This window comes from Alosa pseudoharengus, unplaced genomic scaffold (genome assembly GCF_046254945.1).
Source record: "Alosa pseudoharengus isolate Yale_2024_CS ecotype anadromous, Long Island Sound unplaced genomic scaffold, YU_APseudo_1.1 YU_APseudo_1.1_scf_16, whole genome shotgun sequence".
Lineage (NCBI taxonomy): Eukaryota > Metazoa > Chordata > Actinopteri > Clupeiformes > Clupeidae > Alosa > Alosa pseudoharengus.
The window spans coordinates 24,603,279-24,629,080 of record NW_027468630.1 but is presented as its reverse complement, the minus strand read 5'-3'; the positions used below and the strand labels follow the sequence as shown (position 1 = coordinate 24,629,080).

The window sequence follows — 25,802 nt, the reverse complement described above, 5'->3', positions numbered from 1 at the left end:
ATGCATTTTCAGTCGCTGAACATTTGAAATTTGAAATTCAGTTAAGATGTACAATCAAAGTGGCAGTCTCGATTAGGACTGAAATCATTTAGACTCAAGATACTTCGTATTCAATGTATCACTATGCATATCGACAGGTTAGGTCCATTCTATAATGTATATATATCTAGATTAACCTAGATTCTATAAGTGGATGAAGACAGACTGACAGACTTTAATTGATCACAACTGACCCACAGATGGGTCTCTATATAGCTGATATGGTCATTGAAAGCAGCCCATAAATAAGAATAGTACTTATAGTTGTTATTACTCTCTACTGCCACCTGCTGGTCAGGGAGAAACCTGGAAGGGAACACACTTAAAAGTGATGATGCGGTGCTAACCTCAAAGCAGCACTTTATATGGCCCACTAAGAGAGAAGTAAACAGGGAGCTTACCCATCCTTCAACTAAGCCAGATGTGAAGACAGAAATCACCAAACCGTATCTGACTAAAAATAAACAAAGACTAAAGGTGGACTAAAAAGTGAAATGACAGGCATAAACATAAACATGGGATTTTCATCAGGCATTCTTTTGTCCAAGGTCCTACTCCTCATCACAAGAGTATTCAAGAGCAACCACAGATTAAAACAAAATCAACACCATCAACAAAACATCATGGAAGATGATCTATCTTAGATGTTGGTGTTTAAAATGTATTTACTTGTGATTGCGTCACTCAGATAAACATTATTTTTTTTGTTTAAATTGACATATTTTGATTATTCTAACACTTTCCTCTAACAACCTGACCTTGACCGTGCCATGTTGGAGCAGTGTCTGGCTTCACATTTTTCAAGAGCGAATTTGAGATGGGAGTAGTTCTTTAAAGCCAACATCACTTCTAGAGTTCAGAGGTTACCCTGTGCCCCTGCACCGAGTGAGATACGGTGTTCACTGTGGCGTGTCAACATGGCCCTGAATGGGCTTTATCTCCTCAAAGCTCACTTCAGTATCCTCCAGCCATAATTGGGTTAAACATGATTAACTCTTAAAAGGAGTTCCTGGCTTGTCTATGATTCTCTCTCGCCCTGTGAGGCTCCTACTTAGTTGTGACTGATTGAGCTCCGTGCCACGCCAAATGGGAAAATCAATGCCATGTTAAACACAGAGCAGCCAGGCAACGGGCCGTGGGTTATCGCATGCTGTCAGTCTCACCGCACCTCCTGGAGATGGGCCGAACTCACTCTGAGGCTCTGCCATAAGAAGCCCTCCCAGCTACTGCTGCACAGGACACCAAGCAGCTTTTCAACTGATCTGGAATACCCCATAGCTTGTTCCAACATCACAAAGGTCTCCAGAATCACTGAAACGATAAAGCTCCTCAGTGAGCATTCAACAACTCTCTTCTTTCCGTCATTCACTAACACAGAGGGCATATAAATAAGTCTTACAATGAATGTCACAATGGATTATGAAATACAGATACGAGCCATTTATGAGCAGTTGTTGGAAGCCCCTAACATAGTCCTCTCATATCTCCACCAGCAGTGTGGGAGTCTGCGGCACCCTTCACCCCTGCCAGCTCCACAGATGTGCTGTAGGAGAAGCCCATCTCCCTCTCCATCACATGGACAAGGGCCATCGGTGATGTATCCACGCCGCAATCAAAGCTCCACAGTTGACGTCAAAGGAGACCCAGTGACCTGATGGGAGATAGCCGGGAGCAACCAGACCTTCCGAAGCTCCTCGGAAACTACAGTATGTGCTCTTTGTTTTTTGCCCCCCCCCCCCAAATGGTCCCCCCTGGTCTGCCCCCCCTCCCCCCCTCCCCTTCCTGCTGATGAGCAGTTGCAGTCAGACTAATTGGTGCAGGACAAAGTGCTGTGATCAGTGGGGTAATTTGAAGGAAAATGAGGTTCCGCTAGGGTTACCTCATCACGAGTGGTCAAAGAGACAAAGAGAAAGAGAGGGAGAGAAAGAGAGAGAGAGAGGAGAGAAAGAGAGAAATAGAGAGAGAGGTCTATTCCCCCTCAGGCTCCGACGCTTCTACTCCGGCCAAGTCCACCATGTGTGTCCTGAGGTGCAGAGGAGCACGCATTGCAGTTTGACCTCAGCCGACGTGGAGGGTCAGTGACCACCGAGCCTGGAGGATCCCCTGTCATCTCGGAGCTCCCTCACTCTCCTGAACTGGCGGCAGATTGCAAACACCTAATCAGCTCAATGAATCAGTGCAATGATGCCTTTCCTGGTCTGTCAGGAGGCGAGGCGAGATCTCTTGAATGACCGGGCCTCAAACAGGTGGTTTCGGCCTGTCTGCTGACTGTAAGCTTCTGAGTACACAGGAAATGTGTGCACCATTGTTGACAAAACCACATCATCCAGAACCTTGCCTTTGTCCTCGTTTGGGATGTACATGCAGGTCTTTAAACAATAATCTCTGCCTTGTCTAATCAGAAATGAATGTTCCCTCCATGCAATCTGTTTGAGGAGTGCTCTAGATGCTTTTTTTTGGTGGAAATGAGTGGTTGTCTCCACATGCTATTCACAAATCAGTTCCAGGCCCTTGCAGAGGACTATATCGGAGTGGATAAGAGATATCTGATCCTTGATCAGACAGGCCCTACTTACAGTGTTTTTTCCTCTCTGAGCCAACCGCGTCATCCAAGCATTGTGTGTCTCTCTCTCTCCGTCTCTCTCTCTCTCCGGCTCTGTCTCTGAAAGGGATCCCTGTGCATTTATTTACCGTGAAACGGTCGCTCAGGTACTTGTCCTTTAATCACTTCATAACTTTGATCCACCCACTTATCGGGAGCTGAAGGAAAATTAAAGGGGTCCTGAGTCATCCGTCTCCTAGCAGGTCGTGGACTGCCAAGGCGTCTGTTCACCTTGCCAAGAGCTGTCTTTCTGGGCCACTGTACACCCAGAGCCAAGGTTCACATTTTAACTACTAGAACATAACCTCTGATGGTCATCTACATCCAGATGATAATATTTACTCTTTAACAAATTAATAATAAATGCAAATAGGTTTAAAACATGGGGATGTGACACAGGTTAATGCTTAGCGCACACACACGCACACACACGCACGCACACACACGCACACACACACACACACACACCACTGTACATATCAAACCGATCTAGACTGTAGGTGCATCTGCATATGGGAGTGAAAGCAGGAAAATTCCTTTAGCTGGTTATCTCTTCTGAATAAAGGCTTTCTGTCTTACTGATTCACAAAAAATACGAGATAACATGACATTACTGCCCTGCCCTTCAGAGAAACAGTGCAGCCATCTATTTTGTCCAGTCAGATTGTGTTAGTCTTCCACAATACTACTGTATTCATTTGGCATAGTAAGGTTTTCCTTTTGGTAAATCTTTTAGGAACTTAATATTAAAATGATTCCACAGGGTTCCTTAATTAGCAGTCCAGGCACCTGCAATGCTACTGATTAATTGCTACATTCCAGAGCATTGAAATAACATAATGATCCACCTCATTATCTACACGGAAAAGTCATTATTTTGTCCTTGATGCCTATTAGCCTTTTTTGGAACAAAGCAACCTCTGAGGTCAATGGTGATGACACTGATATCTACATTTCCTGGCCACATATTCTTTCCACCACACCACTACACTCTTGCAAAGTATTATTGATTGCTAATTACAGTTTAAACAGTGACAGAATGCATATTACAAACAATAACACAAATGAAAGAAGCAATGTTAACAAATAAAAAAGAACAAGAAGAGATCTGTAAATAAAGACATGGTTTTCAATGACTCTGCATTGCTATTGGTCGCTGTCTAGAAACCCAATATGCCATCTGTGTCCTCACCAATCATTTCTGACACATTTCAACATAGAGCAAACTCCCTGATCTCTATGGGTCCACCACTAATCTGTCTGGCTCCCCCAAGAGAGGGGTACCCCTCTCACCCCTCTAACACCCCACCCCATCCCCCAGGGAGCACGGGGGCAGGCAAGCAAAGGCACACCTCTTGTCTGCGGAGAGCAAACAGGGAAATCTATATTTCACAAAGCGGGGCCTGCACTCAGACCTGTGCTAAGTAAACAGTGACACCACGGACTCGTAATTGATGGGCCCATTCCCTTTCATACAGTACATACATGTCAAACAGTTGGGCACTGGCCAGCCAGATTACCAAAGATTTGCAACAGCGGGGGGATTAGCGAAGAATGCCAGGCTTTGATCTCCCAGCACTTAGCCTTTGATTTGCGTGTAATTATTTAAAGGGTCTGTGTGGCTTTTTTCACCAACATGTTGATAAATGACCATAATGATTTCTTAATTTTATGCTGGGAGACAGTCTTATCTCTCTTGTCCGCTCTCTGTGTGTGTGTGTGAGCCTCTGAGTTTGTGTGTGTGTGTTTATCTGAAGGTGTGTGTGTGTGAGTGGGTGTGCAGTGTGCACATGTATGCAGTTGTGGTGGTTTGTGTTGGGGTGAATGTGTGGGGGTCGTCCAGTTGCTTGTGGTCCACTTGCTGCTGTGACCACACAAGTGTAAATATCAGCCAGTGGAACTATCTCAGTACTTTGATACATTTAGCACCAAAGACTTCCATTACTAATTCCAAAGGACATTACCTCATTCTCATTACCTACTCAGCTCTCCTTCTGCAAATAGTAACCAGGTGGACAAGGAATCATTGTGAAGCTAATCCTAACTGTAGATCCCCAAAAAACTATGATGCTATCTTTCTTGGCAATTCAGTGGGAAAAAACAATAGGATGTCCATCATTTTCCAATTATTTAAGGTGGTGGCAGAGTTATTTTTTTATTTCCTGTATTGATAAGTTGGTAAGTATCAACTCTGCCATTTTAATTCCAGATCAGACACGATTTTAAATTCTTTGACTATAAGATTTCAGACATGGCAGAGAGAAAGCAAATTCAAAGAGGAATACAAATATCTGTTGTATTGTCTGAGAGATGTTAACAGATCTGAAAGGATAAGAGATTCTCACATGGTAATGAAAAGAAGAATTAAATCATTGAAAGAAGGAAAATTAATTAAAAATGAAGAATTTCTTCCGATATCACATTCTTTTCAAAACTCGTATAACACACGTTGTTTGTGCACTTCATCTCTCTGCTCGCTTTAGATTTTTAGCCCACTTGATTAGAATTAGAAATGTGTTTTTCAAAACTAAGTGTGGCTTTGTTGCTGTTCCTCAGTTGTTAGTTACTTTTGTATGCCAAATAAATGAGCTGCAGAAGTGAAGTCAAAGTGAAGTCAAGTAGAAATGCATGTTTAAAGACCCCTGAGATATCTTATGAAGCCCCAAAGGGCATATGGGCACCAGAGACTATGTTTGCCCATATCCCCTCAGGGCCTCTATAACATGCTAACAGACAAAACATGTTAAGATGTTATTGAAATACAGCTGTCACAATACTTGCTTGGCTTTTCTTTACTGAGTGAGACTCTCTTCTTCAGAGAAGTGGTTGCGCTGTCAAAAAAAAGTTTAGCAAACTCAACGTAACCCATTCAAGTCATTGCTGGTCCCATTGTTGGTTTCATTGAGTTAGGTCATGTTTATAAACTTGCATACACAGGATGGCAATTGGCTGGGTTATGTTGACTGTGCTAAACGTTGTTTACTTTTTATAGTGCAACCACCACTGCTCTGAAGAAGAGAGTCTCATTCAGTTAAGAAAAGCCAGGTGAGTATTGTGACAGTTGTGGTCTTGAGGAGACTCTAGCTGGGCGAGAGTTGCATGCTACCGAGGAGAGATGCTGCAGCGAGATGAAAGACCGCCTGCATGTACCGCAGAGGGGAAGATGAGAGTAGTCTGCAGAGTCTACACAGACTCCAAAACAATCCAATCATTGACACAAGCGCGCGGGCAATAAGGGCACCGCTTTTTTTTCTCTTTCTTTTCTTTCATTTTTTTTCTACTAACTCCATCAAAGTTCTTAACGGGAGGAAAAAGAAAGAAGAAGAAGAAGAAGAAGAAGAAGAAGGGGAAAAAAGCACAACAATGCGTCAATGTTGTGGGGGCATCAAAGAGTATCTTTATCAGCTTCTGTGAGCTTGCAGTGTTCTGCCGGGGGAGGGGGACACGTCAGGGTGAGCGTGCCACTTTGATGTGAGTTTATCTGGCCAGGCTGGTGGCACCAGGGTTGGTGGGTACCCCCCAGTCTGGCGCGGAAGGGGCCACAGTCTCGGCCTCTGCGATGCCACTTTGCCGGATGGGGGTGTGAGGAGTGTGTGTGTGAGGAGTGTGTTTGTGTGGTGTGTTTTTATGAGTGTGTGTGTGTGTGTGTGTAGGTGAGGTGAGGAGGGCCTTTGTCCTTGTCTAGCTCTCTGGGAGCCACTGTTTAAGTTCTGCCTACATGTTCCCAAACAGCCATGAAGATAACACAGTCACGGGGTAATTGAAAAGGGCACCTCAGCGAGTCCAGATCGAGCTGATGAGTGCCACGGGATGGTGGATGTAGGTTACTCTCCCGGCAAGAAAACGGAAGCGTTCCACCCTCCCATGCAAGGACACGCACAAATGTCTGTTTTAATGCATAGCTGAGTCTTATCAGTGAGTCATACTAGAATGAATTAGGATACTCACCTGAGCTACACAAGCTAATGACAGTGGGGCGCACAGACATTAAAATGATGAGCAACATATACTCCTCTGTCCTGTTCACTAACATTAGGTTTTTGCTATGGCTCTTTACTGAATGTATACTATCTGATAGAAGACAAGATCTCTGTGTTTATGATAAGAAGCAGTGAGCGTTTAACTGCAAATCAGCAACAATGCTGTTTTTCCTGCATAGTGTTTGACTTTTTTTAATACTTTCGCTCGTTTTTTTCTGACTTTGGAACAGTTTTATTCCTTCCTTCCCTCCTTTCTTTCTTTCTTTCTCTCTTTCCTCCATTATAGCAATAGCAGAAATAGCATGTGCCCCAATCAGAACGCCCCAGACAGGCATGAAACAAACATTTATAACCACAGAGCTTGTCGGCTTCTGACACCCAGGCCATGGTGCACTGCCAGGCGTATTACCTGTTTGAGGTGGTTCACGCCGACTTGCTTTACATTGGTGAAATGCCAGCATGACGAACTCCTTCAGGAATGCTGCAGAGATACCAGAGTTCCACTATTATAGTTCCTCCGTGTAAATACTACTTTACAGGCGGGATGTCTTACCCTGCTGTGCAATTTCAAATGATAAATCACTTGGGTGATTTCAAATAGTTTGAATGCAGAGCCGTGTTGAGGTCTTACATGTCAGCCAAGTAGGTACACCATCCAAGCAGAGTTCAGCCAAGACACCGTCATGAACACGCAGGCTACAACCGGAAACCAAGTGGGTATAAAACTTTTAAGAGTGGGTGCATTGCAAGCATATTTATGAAACCTTCATAAAAATCCTTCATAATGCATCCAGCAATGTTGTTTCCTAAACCCATAAATGAATCAACATTCATACACTAAGCTGTCTTACAGTAGGCTATACTATTGATTTGAAGGGCCGTTGAAACTACAATAAATAGGTCCAAAAATTAGGTTTATTGTGTGTGTGACTGTTCAGTACTGTTCATATTGACATTTTAAAAGCAGACTTAAAAGTAACTCAAAAGTTACTTTCTCTAGTAACTAATTACTTTTGATATACAGTAATTGGTAACGTAATTTAATTAATTTTGAAAGAAGTAACTGTAACTAATTACTAATTTTCAGTAACTTGCCCAACACTGACGGCTAAGCAAGCGAGTTGATGGCTAAGCAAGCGAGGCTTAGTGAAATCAAGCAAACTACACATGACTCACTGTGCATGACTAAATGATGTATTACAACAAACTGAACAGGTTGGCTTCTTTTTCATTTGAACTGTTTTTCTTTGTGTGCTGTACATGCAGGCCTATTGCCTACATACATGGCAACCAGGGTGTAAGCCCGATAAAGGCCAAAGCGGGAGAGGTGTCATGCATTTTGGACCAAAAAAGACCTTCCTTGACATGTGTTAGCAACAGATGTTGGCGTACTCAAAACCCCACATCTCCACTCCGAGGGAAGTCCACATTACAAGACAGCTAACATTACATTTAAAACAACATCAAGCAATCACACACATGGCTACGACAATCAACCAATACAGGAAAACAAAGGCCTACTGATTAAGCTTAGCTTTATGTAGTCCACTGAAAACGATAATCGTAGGTCTACCTCACTATTAGAAATGCATACATTTGACAGTTAAATACACTTGGACAATGTACCATCCTATCAGGGTTATCAGAACATAGTAGCCTAAAGTAGGCCTGTGTATACATGTGTGTGTGTCTGCATTTTCTCCCCTCGTTGTCCCTTCACGCAGTGTTTTTGCATTGCTCTATTCGCAAATGAAGTCAAGTACGATTTTATGATTCACGTGCATATTTATCTACAATTATTGATTATTCATACCAGTATTTTTTTGTAGTGGGTTGGTGGTGGGGCGATCTGCCCACATGGGTGGCAAATGGCTTGCAGGCTACTGATCAGAGTGCCATTTTTCCTGTCAGTGGGTCAAAATTCTATTTTTTGTGACATAACCACAGAATTAATGACCTTTGTCTCCGCCTTGTCCATTCATTCTGTATATATCAGGACATCTCTGTGACCATTATCTAGCCTGACTCCGCCTGTCTATGTACTTCAGCTCATTTATATTTCCCTACAGTACTCCGTCTACAATAGCTCTCGTTCACTTCGGCAACTTGTCTCCGAACCAACCAGCGAACAGAGGGCATTGCTGAGAGCGATTACGTTTAAGTTGCAAGCCTATTGATATCGTTGTGTCCCCCGTGGTTAACATATGTCATTACCAAACATTAGTGATTGAACTCCAATGATATCAAACTTCAGACAAGCGTCCACCAACCAGGAAATAAACATTTTTCAATGGATCTAGGCCAGACTCTCTGCAAAGTCAGAGTCTGGTATCCAGACTAACCATTATCCCTTATAGTATAAATGTGCTATGCATCCATCCTTCCGTGTTGTATAAGTGTTGCTATCAAGTCTGTATCTCTCTCACACACACACAACACAAACACACAAAAGCAGAGAGAGAGAGAGAGAGATACACAGAGTGGGAGAGAGAGTTCTCTTTTTTCAGAGTCCTATTTTGGCATGGCTCCAGCTTGCCTTGACAGGTCCCCCAGCTTGAGAGAAGCCACCTTCACACCTGACTGGCCCACCTGAGTATGTTTTCTTAGGGATAGAGATCTGCCGCGGCCACCGGTCCTCAGGGACAACAACTGGTCCCCTGAACACTGATCACTGTGGATCCCATGGCAACAGAACACAACACAGCTGACTGGACATGCTTTTTAAGCTCAGGGTATAGCAATACAAAGGACTTGGTGTTGGATGTCAGCAGTCTATGCTGCTCTTACATTGCTTGTTTTTCATCAATATATCAAATGACAGAAGAAATGTGTCCATAAAATAGTTATTAAATAAACAACAAAATAATATTGATATGAACATATCAACATATTGAGTCTTTACTTTTAATTCACATTCAGTGCTGTCACTACCAAATCTCAACATTTGTAATCATTATCATATCCAACCGACCAAATGATTGAAACCCAAAGAAGCAGCACAGGTGTGTATAGGGTTCACTGGGTTTGCTGAAGAGCCTCTCTGAAGTCAGTCACTGTTAGCCTGAAGTTCACCCACAATTTCCTGAGATTGCTCCCTTCCAACCTCGCCCACACGAGTGCCTGGGCTGGGGGGGACTCGGCCAGGGAGCAGTTAAGGTGACACACCCAAATTACAGGAAGTGGCCTTTGATGTCAGTGAGGAGAAATGAGACAGGTGAGACACACTCACAGTGAGGGACCAGTGGAGGTTGTGTCCCGGCTCTCCTCTACTGCCCCCTGCTGGACAAGAAATGGGCGGGGGGGGGGGTGGTAGGATAGGGTCAACTAAGGAATTGCTCTCCACAAAATAGCAAACTGTTGATTTCTTTTGGATATTTTTTGTCCAACCAATTACTGCATGGCCTTCTTCAGTATCACTACATCAGACCAAACCTTTAAGTTGGTACTTAAAGACCAAACCTTTAAGTTGGCACTCACATGGAAGTTGTCAGCATTATCAGCTACAGCTTGTTTCCAACAAGTGTGAGTTTGACTGACTACACTTCCCCCCTTGTGTAAAAATATCAAGGCAGTGTCAACTGATGATAACACAGGCTCAGAGAAGAAGAAATGTGCCAAGAATGTGCTCTTGCAAGGCATCAGTCTCCCTCAAGTCGCTCTACCAAACCACTACAGCCACACATCCCTCTGCAGACGTTTCCCCGTGTGTCCATCTTGGGCTTTCTCAAACCGCCCGGTACTGATTGGTACCAGAGTAGGCTGGTGGAGGGGTGGTGATGGTGAGCAGGATGGTGGTGATGAGCCGGATGGTGGTGGTGATGATGGTGAGCAGGATGGTGGTAGTGATGGTGAGCAGGATGGTATGTGTGTGGGGGGGGGGGGGGGGGGGAGTGGTGATAATGGTGAGCAGGATGGTGGTGGTGAGCAGGATGGTGGTGGTGATGGTGACCAGGATGGTGGAAAGAGGAGGGGGGGTCCCTCAGCATTAGCTTGCCACTTGGCAGCTAATTGGCAGTGCGGAGCCCAACAAAAGCCCCACGTCCACCCCTGCATGCTCTAATTGCCGCGGGAGCGAGGGAGGCAAAAGTCTGTGTGCCCAGAACATGGGCCTCCCGTTGGCACGGCGAGCCAAACCGCCCTGGCTGAATGTTTGTTTGATTGTTTTCGGGAGCCCGGGGTGAGCAGGGCTAGCAGGAGCTTGTTGCTCATGTGAATGTCAATTAACCTAACATTCCATTAAAATACACAAATAAATACATGCATAAATAAATTAAAAGGAAAAAATATAATTAATTAAAGAATTTCCATAAGTAAAATTAATATAGTGCTTGCATCAGCCTTTGCAGTGATGAATGATAATCAATTCTCAGTACAGAAGTATTCTGCTAGTGTTTCTAATTCTGTTTTTGTCTTCTCGTAATTGAAATTTAACAGGTTTCATTGTACTCTTAAAGAGGCTATTCATTGGCTTCTTTCTCTGTGATGCAGTGATATCCTGACTACAGGATACACAACTGCAACAACTGATAGAACATGCAGCCTATGGTTGGCAGGCATTGAGATCAGATAAGATGTGTTACTTCCAGTGAAAGAGATTTGTTGACTGTCCAAGACCAAAGAAATGGCTTTCATTGTCCGTATCCTCACTATTTAAGTGGAAATGAAAGGTGTGGTGTCTAAGTTGACATTCTCTCTCTCTCTCTCTCTCTCTCTCTGACATTCTCTCTCTCTCGCTCTCTCTCAAACACACACACACACATATACACTCATTTACTCTTTCCTTTTCTTCCTCTTATTCTCTCTCTCCTGTAGTGCTCTTCTCTTTGACGTGTTTTGCCATCGTCAGAGCTCGAGTGTGTCTTGGCCCCCGGGATATTTTGGATATAGAGTGGAGTCAAAGCGCTGTCAGTCAGATAAGCAGTGACCTTGCAGGTCTCCCCAATAAGCCCTGGAGCATGGAGGGGAGGAAAGGGTGGGCAATGGGGACACTGGCCCAACTATAAAGGCTCGCTGAGGCGAGGGTGATCAGGACGGTCCCTGGGCCCAACGGTGTCAGAACTACCAGGAATGAGGTGTGTGTCGTTTGCCCTCTTTCTATAGGCTGTCCATGGCACATGGACAGCATCAAATCCTGTACACTTTGTTTTTACCCTTTTTCATGTTTTCCCACTTAGCATGAGTCTATCTGAAGTGAATACGTCTAAGTATAAGAGCATTATCCGTCTCCCAATGATAAGATTTCTCTTCAACAAATAGAAACTTTCAGTGAAAGCCAGAATACTGCAATCTTGCAATTGAGAAATAACAGAAGACAGCCATGAAAATGAAAGAGAGTAATGGTAAACTTGAAGGTGTGTGGTCCAGTCATCCATTTCTTAGAAACAACATATTTTATGCATGATCTTTCCAATCCACTACTCATATCTGTAGTTTCTTATGTCGTCCTGACATATTTAGACATATTTTAATATTTAAATTCTGCAGGTTAAGACAAAAATTTGTTTTGATATTTCAGGCTGTCAAATGGGACACGTACAAAAACAAACAACAAGGCAAAGCCAACCTTGTGCAACACAAAACAAATTTTAGCACTATGGGTAACAAGGGCCTCTGAATTTATAGTGTTATACCATTGCAAGGTATGATGCAATGGCAATGCAATGTAATGTTTGTGTTATGATGTTGCTCTTCAAAGCCAGCCTTTATCCAAACAGAGGTGGTGCCATCTACTGACAATAATCAAGAACTGCACAACATGACAGGTCTACTGGGATGTATCACTAGAGACACTGTGGCTCTGGGGAGGAAATAGGCTCAATCGGGATGAACTGCGGCTGACTGTGGCTGACTTCATACGACAACGTGAACTGCCTGTGTCGGTCGGTCGGAACTAGAAAACACACCAGCTGCAGTCTACCTGACGTGACTCACGGGACAGTGCAGGAGATATCGCAGAATTTTGCAACACAGTTTAAAATGAATAAGAAGGAAATTTAAACTGTTGTCAAAGACGTTTGATGTGTGATGACTTACAAAATAAATCACTATGATGTAGTTTTATTAAACCATTGTTGTCATACATTTAACAGGCCTGTATTGTAGCACATAAATTCAGGCCTATTAAGTGTTTTCTGTATATGTGTGCCATCTATTTCACCAACAGCAATAAAATAACAAAATATCAAAAAGGTTTTCAGTACTAGCCTACCATTGTTTCAGAAATCACATATAAGGAGGTATCTCTTCAATTTCTGTTAATTTGTTACACATTCCAACATAAGGAAGCAGCATGAGAAACTTGTCCTATTTGTCATGGGGAGATTCCTTCCAAACTGCCCTATCAGGTCTTTGAAATGACGTCATGAAGGCAGGTTCTGCCTTTAACAATCTAACAATGCTCCATCAGTTGCCCAAAAGAGGTTATTTAGCGAAGTTTGCAGGTCAATTGGGTCTCTTGCAACTCTTAAAACAATGTGATGTTTGAATGGTGAATCCAAATTGGTGTTGTGTGTATGAGATAATATAACGTGATGTGATATAGGTACCCCTAAGCTTTGATATGATATGAAATGTGATGTGAGCATTCAAGTGTAGGCTACAATCAACTAAAGCAGGGGTTTTCAACCAGTGGTCCGCGGTCCACTTGTGGTCCGTGAGGACATTGCTGGTGGTCCCTGTCCATGGATTCAGTAATGTAGTTGCAATGAAGAAATCATGCAGTATTTTTATTCAGTGGGGTTGCGTAATTAGTCAGAATGGTGGTCCCTAGTTCACAATCAGTTGAAAACCCCTGAACTAAAGTGTTCTTGGATTTTTCAGAAGACATTTGCTTACATTGCTCATATATTTCCAAACATTAAATCATATTTTTCAATGGTCTGGGCCGTGGTCTAAGCTAGTGCAGAACAAGTCAGATGACTTATTAGACATGAGCAACAAGCACATAAAGCCTAAATCCTCTTCAGATCTCTCTAGCTTCAGGACTATGTGCGCTACATGTAGGTCCAGAGATGTTTTTATTAGAGGTCATTCGCTAAACATGATTGCATTTACAAATCTTAAAACTAAACATAACATAGGCCTATGCACTGGAATTTTGTAGGTTAGGCTATAATGGTAATACTATAGGACTAAATATAATAATACTTTTTTTTATAAAAAATAGGCCTACATAAATAACATAAAATAACCTACATAAATAACATAAAAGCCTTTTCACTACTGCACACACAAATGATGCCTACACATGGGCCCCTTTTTCAATACACACCCCATCTAGCCTACACCCCTTGTTTTCAGCTGGAGTGAACATGCCCATAACAGTCACCCGGAAGCATGCACAATTCCCAAAGATGGCGGAGCAATGTCCAATGGCGATAGCTATGCGCCTAAGAAATCAACTACAGACTGTTTACAAGCTTGATCCACTAAGGAATGAGGTATGAAACTGGAGCTTACGGTCCAACTCGCTGTTAAATTTTGGACAGAATAATTCGGCGACGTCGTGGTCTCATATAAATATGGGTCGAGTCCGGAGCACTTGCATGCTTGGCCGAGTGGTACTGACGGGATGGATAGCGGACTCGCATACGTTGTCTGCGCAGGCGTGAGTGTGGGTAGAATAACGGCGTTGTTGTGCCTCAGCACATCAGAGAAGGCTTTCGTAAATTTAACCCTTGAGCTGAAAGCAAGAAAAAATATTATATTGTTTGTGTTTTATCCAACAAATCAGATTTTAGACGGCTGGCGTTTGCCTTCGTAGCCTACTCTTTTTTTGTGGGCAGCAGTGGTGTACAGAGTACAAAGATCGTTTGTATGCGTGGGGTATATAGGGTAGTAGTAGTAGCGGGGTTTGTTTTTTTCAAGTAATAAGTCAGCCAAGAGTCGTATGTGAAAGCCAAATAATCAAACCTCTTTCAATCAAATGGAACGTGGTAGCTCTGTTCAGATACAGCTGAAAATGTAAGCTGTAATGATAAGGCGCTAAGTGAATTGAACTTGAGTTTGCCAAGCAAGTGAAAGAATACTCACTCAGCTGCTGATTGCACCTGTCTTACTTCTTGACATGCCTCGCAAATTGGAAGTCTACGGAGCCCCCTAAGGGTCATTGTGATGAATTATTTTTGTTTTCTGTGTTATTTTTGCGCTCTCTCCAAATACTTTGCATATTTGCATGCAAGGATTGTCAGGTCCCAAATAAAATGCAAACGTAGCTTAGGAAAACAATCACCACCATGAAACTGGGCTCTAAATCAGATTTGTCTAGCTTAATTTCTTCTTCAATAGACTGAATTGATTCTCAGTTACAGTAATACATAGCCAATAGCTTACAGAGCCTCCTTAATAGCTTTTATGTTTTATGCTTTTATAGTAGGCTAAGCTATTAGTGTAAAATGCTAGTGAAGGAACATGCCCAGAGTTACTATTGCCTGCATCACTAACACAGTCTGGGTTTGGCAGATTCTTGTTTTCTGGCTTTTTTTATGAAATGTAAGTCATGTGAATATGAAATCGAATGACATTCCATGTTTTTACAGGAAGAAGTGAAATTGAAAATCAAAGACCTCAACGAGCATATTGTATGCTACCTGTGCGCTGGCTACTTCATAGATGCTACAACAATTACAGAGTGCCTACATACCTGTAAGTGTTTTGAGAATTTACACCAGCGCCATTTTAGGGATGGAGAAATATTTCCTTAATTAAGTCCATTAAATTAGCATACACTGCTCAAAAAAATTAAGGGAACACTTACAGTTTTCCACAATTGTTAAAACACATTTTTTGAAACCTTCCATCCTTTTCTCCATTTTCAATCTACATTCACAGAATGTCTGACAGTTCTTGCAAAATAAAACACTCTCCTCAAAAGTTTTACTTGTGCTCAGAACCAAACAGTGTCAGAGTACTGATCCAGTGTATGATTGAAGTGTTCCCTTAATTTTTTCGAGCAGTATAGTATCATTAGATGGAGTGTGATTCTCCCATGAACTTAAGTTAAAAAAAAAATATGCAATGCATTTGTTGGCCAGCCTATGCATATTCTTTTTGAGTTCATTTTTCTAGTTACATTCTAGAACACATGTGCATGCATTCTTTGTCCTCACTCCTTGGTCTTGCAGCCTGCACTCCTGAAGTTGTTTGAAGTGTGACATCATGAAAGAATTCCTTCTTTTAAATTGCTGCCAGAGGACAAGAGACCTTTGAACAAATAAACACAAGAGCATCCAATATGTGGAAATTTTTAGTTTAGTTTTTAGAAATGTGTGTTTTGTCTATAGTTACAACGTGTCCTTTCGGAGATGCATACAGCAGAGGTTACACAGGTGCCATGACCTTGATGTACCTTGTAGGGCGGTGGTAGTGGTTAAGGAGCTAGGCTAGCGTGCAGTAGCCTGAAAGTTGTGTGTTCAATTCCCGGCTTCCACTGTTGTGCCCTTGAGCAAGGCACTTAACTCCAAGTTGCTCCGGGGACAATGTAATCCCTTGTAATATAGTTGACATATGTTTGTCTTTAGACAGCAGTGTCTGCTAAATAAATAAATGTAAATGTATAACCTATGTTGTAGGTTATTACCTGAACAGGACAGCCTCAGACGTGGCCCGTTATAGCACCTTGGGTTTGGGAGGCAGTTGTGCTAGCATGTCTCAAGCATTGGGAGAGAGGTTTACTCACTCAGTGCCCAGTTACTGTATCCACTGGCTACTAATACACGCACACCCCTAGACCTCACTGCCATCCAAGTTATGGCACCAGTGTGATCTGCGTTGTTTTGACTGCAGGGTTGAGTCCCTGTTTGACTTACTGCAGCCCTCAGTCATACAAAAAAAAGTGTTTACATGCGAGTTGTAGAAGAGTTTACATGAGACATGCCAAAAATTTGGCGTCACTCTTGCTGAAAATTGGGAATAGTATTTTGAAAAGGTGTCAAGTGTTTTTTGACATTAAAGGACTAAACTGACAGGTTTGCTTAATATGTTTGTGTGGGAATTCAAATTTGAAACATGGTCCGCATCCAGAAAAGCCTATTGTTGATTACTGTTTAAGACTGCATTCAGTACTTTCGGTACACATCTGTATTGAACTTATCATCCTGTACCTAAACAAATCGGTACAAATATGTGTAACTTTACATTCCTATAAATAACATCAGAATCAAATATGTAAATACATTTTATTTTTAATAATCACATTTTACGTAATAATGAACCCTTTAAGATGTAGAAAGTATTAGCATAAGTTGTTAGAAAGTATGGAAGGATTTTTTTCCATGAGGGTCTACTTTTCAGTAACCTCTCTGTACCATGTCTGATTGACCACTGGAGGGCGCCAAAGAGTGTATAGGTGCTCAATTACAGTGAATTTGATGTAAACCTAAAGTTAGTTTCTAAATTAAAATAGTTAATTATTGAATATATTTTTTTCTACATTTTCTAATACAATACTTATTAGATACTAATTAATACATATTTAGGAGAGCAGTGACTATCTCAGTGCCATTATTTTAGAAAGCACAAATTGAGAGAGAAATTTGGTATATACAATGGTTTTTGCCTTACGAGTGCATATTCATGTTTTTTGTATGGTAGCGAAATACAGAACCCTGTTAGTTTCAAATATTCCTTGCACAAACACTGGGAAGATTTAGCTTTAGTTCAGTTATTCAGTTGGGTTTAATTCCTTCGTCTCTAAATGTTTAGTAGATCTTTTATATGCTTTTTCTGTTTTATTACAGTTTGTAAAAGCTGTATTGTGAAATACCTTCAGACCAGCAAGTATTGTCCAATGTGCAACATCAAAATTCATGAAACACAGCCTTTGCTGAATCTAAAGTTGGACCGAGTAATGCAAGACATTGTCTACAAATTGGTTCCAGGATTGCAGGAAAGTGAGTACAGCCAAATTAGAGGTTGCCTGTGTATGCATGTAATGGTCCTTCACCGTAAGGTGAAAACATGATGTATCTAGTTTTAACTTGTAGGGTTAAGTTTAATTTCTGTGCATATTAGTTCATTGTTTTTCACATACAACTGGAGCATGCTGTCATCTTTGTCTACATAAATAAGTGTTATTTATGGCCTATTTAAACAGGTGAAGACCGAAGAATAAAGGACTTTTATCAGTCACGTGGCCTTGAAAGAGTTATACAACCCTGTGGAGATGGTAAGCTGTTGGATAAGGTGTAGTTGATGATGATGTTGTCCACTCTGTTGGCTAATTGTTTGCTTTGTGTGTTGTAGACATATCCCCAGATCATGGACGATTACCGTACACTAGCTTTGATCATTCCAAAGCTCATTTCTACAGATATGATGAACAGGTTTCCTTATGTCTAGAGAGGCAAAGGTAAGAATTATGTCACACTTACCATAGTTGATTTCCTTCATTTATATCTTTGTTGCAGACTTGAAATATGAGTAATTTCACCCTATCTGCTATTGTTTCCAATGCTTGTGATATGGCTGAGGCGCTCACAGACTACTTGGGGTCATGTCGTAACCTGAGTTGACTCTGAGATGTGGGAAATCACTGTGTTTTTGGAGTGCTAGTTGCTGATGCCCGCATCAAGGGCTTGTGTTTTGACTGATTATGCTGTGGACCGTTGTTGGCATTTGTTGGTAGAGAACCCATCATGAGTGTGGAGCCGTCTGCAGGTGTTGTGGGCCTAATTCAACAAAACACAGAAGAAGGAGGGTGCCCAGATGAAAACCACAGTGAAATGCTCTTGAAAGCTGTTGTGGCGATTGTTCCTCCTTTGGTTCTTTTCTCTGGGCTATTAAGCTGCTACTGTAGCTTGGCTTAGAGCCCGCATTAGTGGGGCATAAGCATTCTCTAGTGAAGCATACACCTTGCGCACGGAGGCTGCTGTGTTGGTGATTTTGTGTTTGCTGTTTTGGTTTGTTGTTGTTGTATCCCACGTTATGTTATGAGTTAGCTGCTAGTTTTGCTTATGGCCTGCACCAATGGGACATAAGCACTTGCTAGTTTGTAGATGCTACATGTTATTTGTTCCTCCTTTGGTTCTTTCTTTGAACAACTGATAGATAGATAGATAGATAGATAGATAGATAGATACTTTATTGATCCCCAAGGGGAAATTAGTGTTGCTTAGAGCCCACATCAATGCGGCTCTGGCACTTGCTAGTGAAGCCTACTTGTTGCTTTGGTTCGTTGTTGCTATTGTCGTTGTAGTAGTATTCCATATCATGTTGTGTAATGTTAGGGCTTGACTGATGATTGGCCACTGTGGTAAATCCCCTATCACAGGGAAATTAACACGTCCCCTGTGTATATTTGAAATGACTTGTAAACTGGATTAAATTGTACACCTACACAGCTTTACCTTAGCATGCCACTTTTAACTTCTCCTGTTAGCTTGGTGTTAGTTATAGCCTTGGGCATACTGCAGCTGAATGCCTATGACTGTTCAAACAAATATTTACAATTCTTAAAACCCGTTTCTTGTTCAATATTGTGTTATTTGTTCCCATGCGTTTAGTACCAAACAGGCAATATTACATTTTTAGCTTTTTTTAAATTACGAAAATAGACACTCTAACACACCTTATGTGCAATTTTGGGAACTCTATGATGAATAGAACTGAAATAGATGACGATCGAAATCTGGACATTATATCTGGACATTTTGTCTTAAAACTCGGCTTTTGATGGTTGCCGCTTTGGGTCGAATCAGTGACGCATGCATGTCAGGTCAAAATCAGGCCATCTTCATGGGTTTATCACTAGGTGGCAGTCTCGCCAGGTCTCGCTAGGTCACTTCCCGGAAACTTTACAGGCAACACTTCATATTTCATGAAAGACGCTATATCTCCATTTCTTGAAAACAAACAGGGATTTTGATGAAAACTAGCCACTGTTTAGCTTGGGAGTTTTGAGAGCTTAAAGTCTCAACGAGCCATAGTATGTGTCCATAGCTATAACATAGAATACGCTGTGGCTTTTAAAAAAATCATCAACAATGATCTAGATTGCTGGCACTCTGGGCCAAAGCTTCCGAAAACAGCACGGCATTCGAAGTGTTAATATTGACGTGTCGACATTAAACTCGACATTTTGAGAATAAAGTTGACATTTCATATTGACTTTAATCTCGACATTTCATCTTGACATGTCCATCAGAACTAGTTTGGAGAGAGACCACTCCAAAGTAGGCTAGGGTAGGCTACAACCGGGACGATTGAAAAGGAGGTCGAATTAAACATTCCAGTTTTCTTAGTGTAGACAGAGGTCATTTGCACAAAACATATATATAAACATACATACAACACGAATATATTAACCTCCGTTGCTCAGTCAAATACTTTCCTGTTACTCTGTTTATCTCTGTTTAGTAAACTCTGTTTATCACAGAGTTACAGGCGATACATTTGATGGTAAAAAGTAAACTTCAATAGCGGTTTATGTATTTATTTTATTATTAAAGAGTGTTTTTCATCTAAAGGTTCGACTTCATGCTTATTCAGTAGCTTAGACTATTAAGTGCTCTCCCAATCCCAGACTTTCACATTGCCTGTTTGTTTGTAATGAATACAAAACAGCCTTAGCTATTGCGGAATGTCTATGGAGGGACCAATGAAGCTGTCGTCCCGACCAGGCAACCCCATGTATTCTAAGTAAATGCACACATATCTGTGTTTATACTATATTTTATGCAGGTGAGACATGGAAAAGCAGTTTTATAAAGATTAATTTTGCCATGTTAACCAATGGAGACTGACGGCCTGTGGGTCATGAAGAGCACTTATTTGGATGTGCGGTGGTGGCCTTACCCACATAAAAACAGAGTGAAATAAAATTTGTATTATAGAAACATTATATAATTGGAAACATGTATTAGCCTGTTCTAGCTATATAAATAGCATAGTGCATGGTATTTCCATAACCGCAAGATATAGCCTACGCGCTTCACGATGACGGCAATGAATTGTTAACAGAGAGTAGGGCTACCATTCATGATTGTCAAATATTGAAGTTGTAGGAAGTGTACATAGCTTAAACTATATTTCCAGTTTAATGTCGACACGTCGAGATTAATGTCGACATGACATTTTAACTTTATTCTCAAAATTTGGAGTTTAATGTTGACTTTAATCTCGTCATGGCAAAAATATATTTTTTTCATGTGTGGCCCTAATACTCGTAGTTGACTGTTAATATGTATGTCTGTAAGGAATGAAAGACATTAGGCTACATATTTTAAAGCATAGGCTGTTGTTGATGATGAGTGCAGGTCTAACAGTAGAGATACACAGTAATGTTAAACAAAGCAACATCACCGTTTACAATTTCATTTAATTGGACAGTTATCAACTTTTAAAGTTTTTTGGTGTACTTAACTGCTTTTATGACGAGGCATTTATGTTCCTTTCCTGATGAATGTTTCCCCAATTGGTTTAAGATGACTTTCCTTTACATCAAGTTCTATATAGCCTAGGTCTTTGCTTGCTGACAAAAAAAATAAACTGTTTGGGAGACAGCCGATGTCCTTACAAAGTCCACTTCAAAAGAGTAGAGGGATTGCATTATCCACTGTATTGCCTAGCTCTGGATCTACAGGACTCTCATGGAAGGACACCAGTCTAGTTGTGTCCATTTGTTAAATGGTTAATTCCCCAATGTTGTGTTTACCCTCTGTACGTATGTGTTTTTCATGACTTTTTGGTGATCTTTTTTGTGAATAAATATACATTTCCTGTGTCTCTAGTGTTAGTAATACATGAGATGACATGAAGTTTCATCATCCTGAAAAACGTACTGTTATGTTTTTAGCTCTTATTGTCAGCTATGTCCTGTCGAGAACATTTTGGACACCATAAAATATTGCAGTTCACTGATCAAGTTATTCCTTCTCTTTACAGTTCGTCATATTCGTCATCAAAGGATAAAAGCAAATTAACCTTACAGGTAAGGCACCTGTGACAGTACTGTACTTATGCCCAGCAGGAAATTAATGTCCATGTCTACCTTTGAGCATTTCCTTGATCAGTTCAGTTTCCCGTGTTTGTTCATGTTTGTGTGTGTGTGTGTGTGGTGAATATGGTTCCACTGTTCTTTGCAGCAGAAGTTTGTCCGGTGCTCAGTCAGAGCAGAGGTCAGACACCTGAGGAAAGTGTTGTGTCGTCGGCTCAATGTGGAAAAGCACCAGGTCTGTGTTCCGCCCCTTTTACTTATGACATCAGAGAATTCTGTTAAGTAAGATATATGTAGAGTAGAGGTAGAGTATTCATTGATATGTCAGTGAATACTCTAATTCAAAGGTGTTCACTATTCTAATGAAACACATTATATTGACATTAAATTGACTCTCAAAAAAACTCTAGCTGTATACTAAAAACTCTACATGTTTGCACACTGTCCTGGGCCCAGTTTCCCGATAACGACGGAGACACGCTCTTAAGAGGGTTTTCTACGATTCATCTTAACGATTGTTCGTTTGGTTTTTCCGACTGTATCCCAAACATGCTCCTAGCGTGAACGCGCGTGCACTGCTCTTAAGATGTTCTTAAGGGGAGCTGTCCACGTTAATAGTTCTGAAATATCCTGTAATTTGATGGTGATGTCAGGTGACTGCACGTTACAGCTATAGGCCTACCATTCAAACTTCGGATCTACACATTAATTCACATCAATACGAAAATATAAACACTTTGACTTCTGCATGTAAGCATCCCAAGTAGGCTAGGTTATATACCACACACAGACATAAATAATTGTAATTATTTAAGATTAGATTGTTCATCAGGTAAACACAATAAAGAATGGGAACGTAAATTGGATTATGTATTCTAAGTTGTAATTCCTCTGTATGTCCTGTTGGTGACCTCAGTGAGAAGTACTGTTAAGACGCTCTTAGCCAGTAACGAGAACTGTGGAGCACTCGTAGATCTACGAGTGTTTTCACAACGTTCTTAAGCTACGATGGTTTCGGGAAACAGTCGGCAAATCTTAAGACGTTCGTAAGAGGGACTTTATGACGCTCTTAGGCTTTAGATGCTTTCGGGAAACTGGGCCCTGGCTCTTTAAATTGGAAACAGACCGGCCCATACACTATTCCAGCCAATTAGCACACTCCTTCAGAAGCACAGAATGGAGGGGTGTTATTTGATTGGCTGTTACTCAAATATCAATAACTATTTGGAGGAATCGCAGACCTTGTGATGACTTATTCAGGATATCAGTGTGTTGTTTTACATAAAACATTTGGGTACTCTTTTCGGATATTTAACTCCGTTATGAAATCAGGGCTTGCTCTCACTCTTACTGAAGACATCATTTTATACTTTTACATACTTTTTAATATGTCAGTGCTTGCTATTATTCTTACATTCTCTGTGGTGATGTGATATTTGACACAGATTCAGCTTGGTTCTCTCAAGTGCTTGAAATGCGCTGCAGTGTTGGCACCCTTCCTGAAAACTGAAAGTGTTTGTTGTTTGAGGTTTCCATGCTTAGCCGCCCTCCTAACCCCTCCACCCCCCAACCCTCTGCGTGGTCTTTGTTGTGCTGTAGGTCCAGATGTTACTCAATAATGAGTCCCTTCCGGATCACATGACCATGAAACGGCTGTGGCTCTCCTACTGGTTTGGCAAGGTACTGTGAACTCATGTCGTGCCCAGTGATTTCATACCTCATTCCTTCACTCTTTTCAGTTCAACATCTCCGCATTGGAAAGTCATTTAGCAACAGAACCACACTGTAGCGTGGAGCCTAACTTAGAGCTTAGTAAGATAATGAGTAGGTCCGTAAGTTTATGTGCACGCATAACGACGGGCTGTCACTTGGTCTCACAGCAGGCATATGCGTTAGTGCAGGGGTCTCAAACTCCGGCCCGCGCCTGGACCAATTCCGGCACGCGACCTAATGTCAAAATAATAATGTAATCCGGCCCTTGAGGGTATTTTCTAATTGTGGCAAACAACAACACTGATTAAAATAGACCATAGATCCAAGTAGGGTGACAAATCCCATTTGTACTCTAATCCACTATTTGCTAGACATCCAGAGCTTCGATAAGCCAAAATTCGCTGCACAAAGTTTCAGGAAATACTTTTACATGCGAGAAACACGACGATGTGCATTTGTTTGTAATGACGCGGAAGCGATGAGGGCCATAGTTTTGAACAAATTGAAGCAGAAATAGGCCTACACCAATTGTTGAAAAAATGTTCATACGTGATGAAGTCTTGGGTAGGTTATGTTATTCATCTATTCTGATTCTGAAGGAGAATATGCCTTTTGGAGATTATGATCGATCGTCTATTGACAGTAGTCACGGTGCATCTGTAAATGGAGGTGCGTCTTTGCGTGTATACGACGGTGTCCACTAAGCATACATGCTTATTTCGACCCTCTGCCCAACATAGCTGGAGGTGGTAGTGGTAATCGTGATGATAGTGTCCGTAATGGACGTGGTACAGACAGCAGGGGTAGTAAAAATAGGGCTCTGAAGAACTACAGTCACCCACGATAGGAACTGATTTGACCAGGCTGCTTTATTTTAGGCCTATAATAACGGTTTGTGGTTATAGGCTAGTAATAGTTTACTATTGTTGGTTTACATCTTAGGCCTACAGTTTTCCTGTTAATTTGTAATGTGGGTAATATGACAAAAAAGAAAGTAAACCTGCTCAAATATGTTCATGTAACATCCAGTATTTACTGAAAGGTGCATAATTTGAGGTGCTTACCATCCAGTGACAAATTAGATGGGTAAACATACCCCCTTCATCAACTTTTGTTTATACTCAAAGATTTTTACATTTACAGTAGGACTTTCTCTGATCACTTTCAAGCCTTTTTACATTTTGACGTCAAAATCCAATGGTGTTGTTTTCTTAACCCTGGCGCCTAAAGTTTGCCAGGTTTAAATATGTTATTAGAGGAAAATATTTTTATTTGGTGTGAAACACACACATACCTATTTTTATGCTTTTTGTTTGTTTTTACCATTTGTATTAATATTTATTTTATCATTATTTTATTTATAATCTAAGGTTGTTAGCACAGGTGTCTAAAAAGAGATAAAAAGACTTGCACTTTCTGTTTGCAGTTTTGTGTAGTATTTAAAAAAAAAACATAGCATTTTCAAAAAGCCTTTTTTTTTGGTATTATTCTTTAACACTGACGTGGCCCTCCAATCAGATGACGTTGGCAGAAGTGGCCCCCAGCTCATTTGAGTTTGAGACCCCTGCGTTAGTGTGTATGTGTTGCTCTTGAGGGATTTCAGAAGATGCCATTCTGAATGGGATTTCTAGCAACAACTAAACAGTCAAACTTTGGAAATTCAATGAGATGTTATTGATTGTTAAAAAAAGTGATGAAGGTGATGACGACAACTTTAAAATATGAATCTTCTTATTGTCTGTGTTTAAGGCTCAACCCTTGGTTCTCCACTACAACATCAAGGACAAACGCACAAGATAGAAGTTTTGTAATGGTTTCAACAAATGTAAACATTTTTTTGTATTTTACATATTCTATTTGATATTTTTGTGTGCTGACGTTTTTTATTTGATTGTTTTGTACTTTTGAAAATAAATTCAAATGTTTGAACTTTGCATGTTATGAGTGAATTGATCAAGATAACTGAAATCCACATCCAGTCACCGAACGTTTCTGTTTGGAGTTAAAATACCATGCACAAATATCAATGCACTGACTCTTTCTAACACTAGAGGGCCGTGTTTCCATTCGTGTGAAGAAGTCTTTCTATGTGAAATCGCAAGGCTGTGTGAGTCTTAAATTTGTTAGGCTATCTGTAAATAGTTTTTTTTTAGGCTACATTTATTTATTTAATAATCACTTTGAGAAAAGTTTTAAATTGAGTTTTAGATACATTCACAAATCGTACCATAACAGAACATAGCCCTAAGTAAAATAATTTAATATCATTTTCAGGTTATTTTCATTTCCAGGATTGGCTGGAGTAGGTCTAATGGTGAACAAATGAAATGGTTAATGCGACACATTTTTATGCAGTCTTTATGCATGACATCGAATTTTAACACTAGGCTATCTGACTAAATTATAAACGCAAAATTGCCGAGGTAGTCAAGCTTTGCATAAGTGTGTCAAAATGGTTAATTGGGGCAATATAGGCTAGGCTACGGAGGACGTATGTTTCCCTTTTTTCCCTCCACAAATATATAATCAAATACCA

The 25,802-nt window shown here is 41.0% G+C and overlaps 1 protein-coding gene across 2 annotated transcripts; it reads left to right on the top strand.

Moving 5' to 3' along the window:
- Window positions 1-13,910: 13,910 nt before the first annotated feature.
- On the top strand, window positions 13,911-25,145 carry pcgf1 (polycomb group ring finger 1). Of its 2 annotated transcripts, none has more exons than XM_076288170.1 (9): window positions 13,911-14,060; window positions 15,159-15,264; window positions 17,358-17,510; window positions 17,714-17,785; window positions 17,863-17,968; window positions 21,502-21,547; window positions 21,705-21,788; window positions 23,153-23,233; window positions 25,016-25,145. In XM_076288170.1, exons 1-9 carry the CDS (start codon window positions 13,932-13,934, stop codon window positions 25,064-25,066), a joined length of 828 nt encoding a protein of 275 aa, XP_076144285.1. In that variant the 5' UTR covers window positions 13,911-13,931; the 3' UTR covers window positions 25,067-25,145. The 2 variants fall into 2 exon arrangements, with proteins under 2 accessions (XP_076144285.1, XP_076144284.1); XM_076288169.1 differs by having other exon boundaries at window positions 13,913-14,060; window positions 21,702-21,788.
- The last annotated feature ends 657 nt before the right edge of the window (window positions 25,146-25,802 follow it).